We start from the raw sequence: 9,316 nt of genomic DNA, 5'->3' as shown, positions 1-9,316 counted from the left end.
GAACGGACTGCCCTCCTGGGACAAAGATTAAACCATCCAGGGAGCTTCTCCCTCCAGCCCTGAAGAAGGGGGGCATTTCTGTCAGGGCCCCAGGGAGTGGTTCAAGGTCAGAGCTGCAAAGCCCTTGGGGGTCAACTGGGTCAACCCCCTGCGGTACAGATGACTCCACGAGGACAAAAGAGAGTCAACAACTCACCCCAATACCAAAACTCAACAAAATGAAGCAGCTTTCTATACATGAATATGAAGCGTGTTCAGGATATACTGTTAAATTACAAAGTAAGAGAAGAAAACGGATTTAATTTTCCATTATTTTTATTTAAAAAGAAGACAAAATTACTATACTTGTGTTTGCATATATTTGCATAAATCAGTTCTGGAAGGATTTAAAAGACGCTAAGAACAGTAGTTAGAGGATGAAGGGGGGAATGGATGGATGGATGAGGAGGGGGAAGGAGGGAGACTTTGCCCATATGCATCAATACACTGCCTGGTCTTTGAACCATGCAAACAAATTGTTTTTCAAAGACTAAATTTTAAAAATATTCTTATGGCTGATTCACATTGTTGTATGGCAGAAACCAACAAAAAATGTAAAGCAATTATCCTCCAATTTAAAAACATTTTTAAATGGCTTGCCCAAGATCATACATTTCCCAAGTTGTAGGACGCTTTCACATGGCAGGGTATGAAATGATTTGTGGTACACAAGATGATGGTAAGTAATTCACAAACACAGCCTTGAGTCCTTCCGTGAGAAAGCCATTCCCTTTTCATTTCTCTTCAGTCTTCTGAATCCATCAAGGGGAGCGTCTCAGTGAGATGCCAATGGGTCTTTAACACCTCTCCAAATCCCCATAAACCGCCTTTTAAACAAAGAAAGCAGGTATCAGACATAACTGTGGACAACAGCGGTGGCTACTAGCTAAATGGTGAAAATGGAATCATGTCATTTCCTCGACACTGAATTTACTTGTACTAATATTTATGAAGAATGGCAAGGAACATTGGCCTTTAATTTGCAAAAGTAATATGAGTCTTCCTTTTCAAAATACTTTAAAGTAAAATTTGTGTTGCTCTAAAGAAAACTATTATGTAAACCCTAATGCCACTGCTGTGTGAACATGGTGTTATCAAGTGCTAGCCTTGTGCCAAAAACTGCTAAGTATTTCCCATGAGTTTATATACTGACCCTCCTGCCAGTGGGAGGTGTAGATGAGGACATGGGGAGGCAGGGAGAATGTGGACCTTGCCCAAGGTCACTGGTTGACTGGACATGGAGTTGGGAATTTGGCATCCAGCCCCCCGTAGGGCCCAGCATCGGAGGGACTAAAGCAAGCAGCACAAGAGGCGTAAGCCTTAAGCCTTGCTTCTCCTGTGGTAGCACCCTGCTAGACAGGCTGCAGGCTTCTCTCTCCATCTAGCTTTGGGGGCAAAGCCCTCTGTCCCCCTCACCCTCACCTGTCCAGTCCTTCAGGGACCCACATGAGATAATTGGATTTCTCTCCTTGTCAGTTTGCAATGAAAAACGTCACATGCTCAGGAAAGCAGGGAAGAGGGCTGCACCCCATCCAGTGGCTGCGTCCCGGAGCTGGGAAGCTCTAGAGGCCCCCCAGCCAGGCAGCTCAGCTAGAATCCTTCCACCCACCCTGTGCCCTCCGCCCTCACAGAGCTGATCTGATGGTCACATGGGTGCCAGCAGGTGGTGAGGCCTGTGACCACCCTGTCTCTCTCCTCTCTCTGGACCACGGGCACCTCAGCCCGGTCAGGAGCTGAACGTACCTACAACCCTCCATCAGAATCACCTGGGGGCTTTGTAAGAGGCAGGTTCTGGGCCACACCCCTCAGCGCATCTGAGTCTATGGTGAGGCCTGAGGATCTGCATCTGAAACAAGTCTGTAGGTGATGTTAACGTATCCCGTATCCCGAAGGTGAACAGAGGCATGGTCAAGACTGGGCTTGGCCTCAGTCTGAATCCTAGCCCCACCCACTGCTCACTTAGAGGCTGAAGGGGTGGGAGATCCTCGGGTGGGTTATATATGCCCTCCAGTGTGCTCAGCCCTGGTAGCTCAGACAACAGAATCAGCCTGCAATGCAGGAGACCTGGGTTTGATCCCTGGGTCGGGAAGATCCCCTGGAGAAGGAAATGGCAACCCACTCCAGTACTCTTGCCTGGAGAGTCCCATGGACAGAGGAACCTGGTGGTCTACAGTCCATAGGGTCGCAGAGTCGGGCAGGACTGAAGCGACTCACACAGTGTGCTCAGCAGTGAAATAAGGACGACACTGATGGTCCCGAGGTCGTAAAGTCCTGGTGACAAATGACACCGAGGGCTTAACACAGTGAGGGGCACACAGCACCCTCTGCAAACCTCTCCTGTCCTGACACGAGACCTGTAACAAGGCCTCGGCTTAAGGAGCGAGAGAAGCAGCTGTATTTCTTCTCCAGCAGAAGAAGTGGGGCGGGGGTTGATACTGGTCATAAAGCCCAGCACTACCCCCAGCCAGGGGTTCTGGGTGCCTGGACATGGTGACTGCTCTGGCTGAGCCCACTGCACTGGTTCAAGGGGCAGCGTCTGAGGAGGAGGTGCAGGAGTTGGAGTATTCTCCCCCCACACCCCCTGTCCATCTCCCTCATCCACTGCACCAAGTGTGATCTCCAAGGCTCCAGGCAGCAGGAGGGACCCAGATCATTACCCCTCATTGGTGATGAGGAGCAAGGTTCTAGAGGCTAAATGAGCCGGCCAAGGTCACAGACCCGCAAAGCAGAGCAGAGTCTGCAAACAAACAGGCTTCCTTCAGGGCCCAGCCGTCCAGGGTAGGGGCCTTCTCTGCCCTCATGGTCGGGCATCTCTGGGCAGAGGCTCTGACCACCACAGCAGGGCTTTTCCCTTACCTCAGAGAGCTGGAGTCCTTGGTTAGAAAGCCTGGCTCTCTGCCTCTGCTAAATGGCCCAGGGAGAGTCCCAGGGCTGGCAACACTGTTTAGCTCTGTCTCGGGCTTGGTGTTTCTTCTGGGGAGATGGAGCTGTGGTCCCCACTTGCAGGCTAGCTGGTGGGTGGGGAGGGGTAGTGTGTACAGCAAAGGGCTTGGAACTTGTGGAAGGAAGGGCCCAAGAGGCTGCTGGTGCTGGGAGATGGAGCAGGAACAGGCGGTGGGGCCAGGAGCTCTTCGCCAGACGGTCCCAACTGGGGGGCTGAAAAAGCCCCATGGGGGACAGCAGTTGTTCCCAGCCTCACAGAGGCAGCAGAGGCCTGGTGTGAACCCAGCTGCAGCTCATGAGGCCGTCAGGCCACAAATCCAACCAGACATGGAAACACAGGGCTCGAAGGATTAGCCCTGGGTATTAGCGGAAACCTCCACCGAAATTTGCCCTCAAGGTGGCCCAGTCTGGGGGGTCCCGTCATGTCGCAGGCAGGGTGGTGGGTCGGGGAGCAGAGGAGGAAGGGCCCACCCTGTTCAGCAAACCTCCAGCTAGGACACCCACTAGGCCAAGGCAGCCTTCGGCCTCACTTGGGCCCATCGCGGTCTGCATCTGGCCACCTCCACCTGCTCAGAACATGCCTGCAGCACGATTTCTTGGTGGCGAGGGTTTACCAAAGGACCTCATACAGGAGGCAGAGATGGCTGGTATTACTAGCAGCTCCAAAGGCTGCACAACCCCAGGGGGCGCCTTCTCTCAGCACACTGCCTCTCTGAGGCAGATTTTCAGAACCTGGACCTTGAGAAATGAGGCAGGACATTGGTTAGCAATCTGCTTGGAGCCCAAGGGGCACAGGGAAGGTGGGTTGAGGAAAGGAGGGTCAAGAGGGGCCCCTGGGACCCCGGCCCACTTCAACCACAGCAGCTCTACTGGGTCTGTGTCTTGGGTGTTGAGCTCAAGCAGCAAACAGCGCTTCTTACTTGAACAACTCACTTTTTTCAAATCCCCACTTCTTCCCTTAAGCTGCTAACAAGTCCCTGGAGGACGGGGTGGGGGTGGGGGTGGCACTGCCCCAGGGGCTGAAGCCCGGGGCTCCTCCCAACCCCCAACCCAGCACTTGCCCCTCCTCTGCCTCCTTCTAATATGGAGCAGGGAGGAGGGCCCTGCTTCTCTAAAGTATCCTCAATTCTCCAAGGCTGCAGGCTTTGGGAATGGAAACTGAACTACAGAAAAAGACACAGTTCTCAGTCCTCCTGAATTTATGGACTCAGATTCATAGCCCTTCAAGGAATTTTATACATTACGGTTCACTTAAGATTTATTTCTTCAGAGAGCTCTGCAAGGCAAGAAGGCAAGGAAAGCTCAGCAAGAAAGCAGCACTGACGGGGCGTTTCAGGGGAGGGGAAGCTGCAGGGGCCGTCCCTCCCCCAGGGCTGCTGGGCTGGGGGGCGGGTGGGGGATGGGTGGGCAGAAGGAGGTGCCCCAGGAGACAGCCGGGAGAGCAGCCAGGCCTGGGTACCCCCTCCCCTGCCCAGGCCCCAGAGGAGCCACTGGGAGGGAGCTAGATTCCTCCTTCTCAGTCTGTGGAAATAAAGACACAGAAGACCTTGAGAAGAAGCCCTGTTTGAACAGCATAAAGCTTCCCCTGGGAGAGTCTGTGACAAAAGCCACCAGCTCCCTCCAGGGCACAGGGTCGGCGGGGGAGGGCTCTGTCCCCCATAGCACACAGGCTCTCAGCAAGGACAGGAACCATCTCCACCTCTTCCCGAGTCTCCCCCACATACACCCCAAGCTGGGCTGCCCCGGCCCGGGCTTTCAAGAAGCACCTCCCAAACCTGCCTTCCTCCCCCAAACCACCAGACCCAGAAGGAGGACCCTAAATGAAGGGTGACAAGTCTGGCCCCAGGCGTGGGAAGCCCTCAAGCTCACCCAGCCTCTCTCTGACCTTTGATGATCAGCCCACTGCAGGCCCAGAGCCCTCAGGCATCCAGTGCTACCCCTACCCCCCAGCAGGGCCTCCACACAGACCCAGGGCTCAACCAGCCACAGCTCAAGACCGCGACTCACCAAAAGCAAGGCACCCTCACCCTATGTGCCCCGAGTGATCAGTGCCAAGGCCTCTGCTTTCTGAGGACAGTGTCCCGAGGTTAGAGGCTGTGAGAGCCTTGGCAGGCTGAGGGAGGCTGAGCAGCCTCTGGTCCGAGCCCCTGGGCCAGGGAGACCTGCACCCCAGCTGTCCTGACACAGCCCATAGCCTCACTGGCTGTTCTTGTCAGAGGACCTGCCCCACCCCACCCCACCCCCAATAGGCCAGCATCTAAGAATGAGCCAGTTATCCAAGCATCAGTCAAGAGGCCCAACTCCACGCTTTACCTGGCCCACTGCCCCTGCTCTCAGAGGCTGCAGGGAAAAGGTTAGAAACCACCCTCCAAGGTCAAATGCCCCCCTCTGCCCATTTCACCAGCCCCAACCACTCCCAAACCACCTTCACCATGTCTTCCAGATCTACATGCAGCCGTACTACGCATGTCTTTATGTGGACACACTTTTACTTAAATTTCTTTATTGAAAAACGCCACCACAATAAGTAGAATACCAGTACCACATGTCATAAATAAAAGGTAGCCAATAAAAATATACCATTAAAATGGAACGGAGCTATAAAAGTTTGGAAACTTTTCCCACTAAGCCCCAGGCCTGCTCCCTAGTAACGGGGAAGCCAGCCCATGTTCTGGGCATGAAAACACATTGGCACCTAGCAGAGACTTTCTTCTTGGCATAAAAGGATTGGAAGAGAATTGGAAAGAGAATCCCTCTCTTGCTGTGACTTTGTGCTTAATGTCTGACACTAGCTAAACGCGTCTCAAGGGAATGAAGTGGGGATCACCCGATCCTTTGGGAATGTTGGACTAGAGGCTCCCTCTGCCTCTTGCTTAACACAATGTGCACACAGGCTCTCTGAGCACACCCTCACGGCACTGGTGTGGAGCTCCTCCCCACGTGCCTGCTCTCACACCGAGGCCCCGCAGCTCCCCCTCCCACACACCTGCCCCCAGCAGCCCCCGGAGGTCACCGCTGACTCAGGTGGGACACCAGGTAGATGAGGCCCACCAGCAGGAGTCCGCGCACGCCGAGCATCATGAGCAGGAAGAGGAGCAGGATGGAGGTCACCGGCTCCACGGCGTGGTTGCCCAGATGCCACTGTGGGAAGCCCATGTTGACCAGCTGCCGATTGAGGTCATTGAAGGGGGACTGAGCGGCGCCCAGCCTGGCACCTGCCTGCTGCTGGCGGGGGCCGGGACCCCCCAGGGAGGCACCGTGGCCCCTATTGAGAAAGCTCTGCAAGGTGAAGACAGAGAGAGACGAATGAATCCAGAGAAAGCTTCCCTGGAGTTGAGGCACTGGAGGCAGGAGGATGCCTGCCCTCCCCTAAGACCACCTGGGGCCACACCCTCCTTTCTCAGCAATTAAATGCTACCCACGCAAAGCCCAACCACTGAGTCACAAGCTCTCAGAGCATAGGAAATGCCAGTCCATATTCCCTACATCACGTGAGAGACAGTAGAGGAAGGAGGCAAGGAGGGTGAGACTGTGGGGCATGGCTTCTGGGAGGACGTTTTTAACCTGCTCCTTCCTCCTTTTCAACTCATCTTGCGGCCATGGGCTCATCTTCTCCACTTATTCTCCAGCTTCTCTCTCATCCAACAGACTCTAAAAGATGCTGGCTCCAGTGGGGGTTGCTGACCAGATTAAGGGAGAGAGCTCTTGGGTTTGAAATCTGGGAAGGCTGCCTGGAGGAAGGAGAGCTGGGGAGGCACGGGGCTGGGAAATAAATCTACTGGGGTTCTCCCCAAGCCTTAAACCCCCAGGCTGCCCAGCCCTGCTCTCTATAAACAGGGCTTTAGTACAGAGAAGGTTAATCACCAGCAAGGGAGCCTCTGGGAGCGAAGAAGCAACTGGTACAGTGGACAGGAGACCAGCTGCTCTCATCCACAGGGCTGGGTGCCTACCTGTCGAGGAGTGCTACTGCGTGGCTGGGGAGTATTCCTCACACGGGGGTCATCATCCTGCACAATTTCCCCATTGGCCAAGATCCGAACCATCCTTCCAGGCTGCACCTTTCCCCAGGCCTCAAAACACCTGAAGGAAAACATTCACCAAAGAGATGCTTGCTTTCAGGGGGAAAAACTGCAATTCTGGGTGCTCACATTGGTGACCCAGGCTGAGCACATGGTGTGTCTAGTTAATAAAAAGAAGAGAAACAGATACTAGCTGTTTGAAAGAGCCCACGAGGAAAACTATCAAAAGGACCCTTGGAGGGACTTCTCTGGCAGCCCAGTGGTTAAGACTTCTCACTTTCAATGTAGGGGGCATGTGTAAGTTCCCACTTGCTGCAGGGCCAAAAAAAAAAAAAGATCCTTGGAGAAGGAAGTTTTATTATTAATCACCACCGCCAGCAACAAAGGAAATGACAACCCTTGCTCATCAAGTCCACCCAGGTTCATCTCACTCACACCTCCCAACAGTCTTCTAGGGCTGCAACAGCTAGAGACCCAGAGGGGCTTACCTCACTCACCTAGGACCACCCATTCATGGGCAGCAGAGAAAGCGCATGAAACCAAGAACTCTGGCCCAAGGTCCCTCTCTGGTTACTAAGTATGGAGTTCAGTGTCTCCATTTCCCTTCCGTTAAACAATGGTCCAGTGTGCTGTTCCCTCGGGGAGATGCTAGGGACTCAGGCTCTCTGCCTGCAGGAGACAGGGCCCACTTCAGAGCTACTTTCCCGCAAAGGGCTTACCCTCAGCTGTCCCTCACCTCTCAGGTAACACCAGGAGGGCGGGGCCGGCCTTCCGGAAATACAGGATGGGGGGATGCTGCTGCGGATCTGGGAGGGGAAGGGGGGAAGGGAGAAAAGGGGAGGGAAGGGCCCCAAGGGAGTCCATGGCTGGAGGTGGGGGTCCTTCAACGCTTCTCCCCGAGTCTGGGTAAAGGCTCTTATTTCTCAGAATATGAGCCAGTTTTCGTCTAAATTTTCAAAAGCACTCGTGACACAGACGCCAAAAGGGGTTAAGAGCCCTTGTTCCCTTGCCCAAGGCATGGACAGGCGGATCCCCTTTTTGAAGCCTGCTGGCCCTTGCAAATAACCAAGAGGGCCCAAGGGTCCTCCGCGGTCCCTTTGTGCTTTGCCCTCCCGCCCGCTGGGTGGGCTGAGGGTGCGGCGGGCCCTTCCAGCGCCTGACACCAAGGGAGGTGGGGGTGGGGAACGGGGACGGCAGGGCGCGCCGCCGGGGTGGGAGGGGCCGCTGCCCGGGCCGCGGAGCCCGACTCCGAGACCAGGCCCAGGGGAAGGGCGGCATGCACCCTCGCTCCCCCGCGCCCAGAGTCTCGCACACTCACCTGCTGGCGCGGCTCCCGGGCCTCGGTTGCGTCCACTCCCCGCGGCTCCCAGGCCGCTTCCTCCCACCAGACCTCACAGGAAGCGCGCGCCGCCGCCGCACGGCCCCGCAGGTGGCGCGGCAGCTCCCTCTGCAGGCCTCTGGAGGAACTGCAGCTGCCGGGACCCAGGCGGCGCAAGAAGCGGGAGGAGGGAGAAACACCCGGCAGAAGTGGAACCGAAAGAGGACCGGGTGCACCTCGGGGCTGGGAGAGAGGGAGACGAGTGCGGAGGAGGAAGGGAAGCAAAGAGAAGGGGGAAGAAGAGGAGGAGGAAAAGCTAGGATGTGGGGGAGCCTCTGACCTGGGTGGCACAGGCTCAGCCCGCCGGTATGAGCTGCTGAGCCTTTAAGTAGGACCCACCCCTGCCCTCAAGGAAGTCCAACCCCACTTCCAGTGTGGAACTTCTGGAAATGAAAGGCAAAGGAGAAAGTGAAGTGAAAGTCGCTTAGTCGTGTCCGACTCCTTGCGACCCCATGGACTATATGGTCCATGGAATTCTCCAGGCCAGAATACTGGAGGGGGTAGCCTTTCCCTTCTCCAGGGGATCGTCCCAATCCAGGGATTGAACCCAGGTCTCCCGTATTACGGGCGGATTCTTTACCAGCTGAGCAACAAAAGAAGCCCAAGAATATTGAAGTGGGTAGCCTACCCCGTCTACAGCAGATCTGCCCAATCCAGGAATCAAACCAGGGTCTCTTGCATTGCAGGCAGATTCTTTACCAACTGAGCTCTCAGGGAAGTCCTGGCAAAGGAGAAAGGGGAAGATATATCTATCTGAATGCAGAGCTCCAAAAAATAGCAAGGAGAGATAAGAAAGCCTTCCTCAGTGATCAATGCAAAGAAATAGAGGAAAGCAATAGAACAGGAAAGACTAGCGATCTCTTCAAGAAAATTAGAGGTACCAAGGGAACATTCCATATAAAGATGGGCACCATAAAGGACCGAAATGGTATGGACC

General features: G+C 54.9%; 1 protein-coding gene across 2 annotated transcripts; it reads right to left on the bottom strand.

Moving 5' to 3' along the window:
- Positions 1-5,468: 5,468 nt before the first annotated feature.
- On the bottom strand, positions 5,469-8,640 carry FAM241B (family with sequence similarity 241 member B). Of its 2 annotated transcripts, XM_043926660.1 has the most exons (4): positions 8,320-8,396; positions 7,738-7,807; positions 6,933-7,062; positions 5,469-6,261 (listed from the first exon to the last, which is right to left on the bottom strand). In XM_043926660.1, exons 3-4 carry the CDS (start codon positions 7,023-7,025, stop codon positions 5,992-5,994), a joined length of 363 nt encoding a protein of 120 aa, XP_043782595.1. In that variant the 5' UTR covers positions 7,026-7,062; positions 7,738-7,807; positions 8,320-8,396; the 3' UTR covers positions 5,469-5,991. The 2 variants fall into 2 exon arrangements, with proteins under 2 accessions (XP_043782595.1, XP_043782596.1); XM_043926661.1 differs by lacking the exon at positions 7,738-7,807 and having other exon boundaries at positions 8,320-8,640.
- Between the last annotated feature and the right edge of the window lie 676 nt (positions 8,641-9,316).

The sequence above is a fragment of the Cervus elaphus genome, chromosome 15 (assembly GCF_910594005.1).
Source record: "Cervus elaphus chromosome 15, mCerEla1.1, whole genome shotgun sequence".
Classification (NCBI taxonomy): Eukaryota; Metazoa; Chordata; class Mammalia; order Artiodactyla; family Cervidae; genus Cervus; species Cervus elaphus.
Note: the sequence above shows the minus strand (reverse complement) of the source record. Positions and strands in the feature narration are given on the sequence as shown.

What these genes read in the sequence shown, in the direction of transcription:
- FAM241B (XM_043926661.1), bottom strand. Translation starts at nt 7,025, where the DNA reads ATGGTTCGGATCTTGGCCAATGGGGAAATTGTGCAGGATGATGACCCC. An exon ending in GCAGTAGCACTCCTCGACAG is followed by an intron (nt 6,262 to 6,932) that starts GTAGGCACCCAG and finishes TTCACCTTGCAG; the next exon opens with AGCTTTCTCAATAGGGGCCA.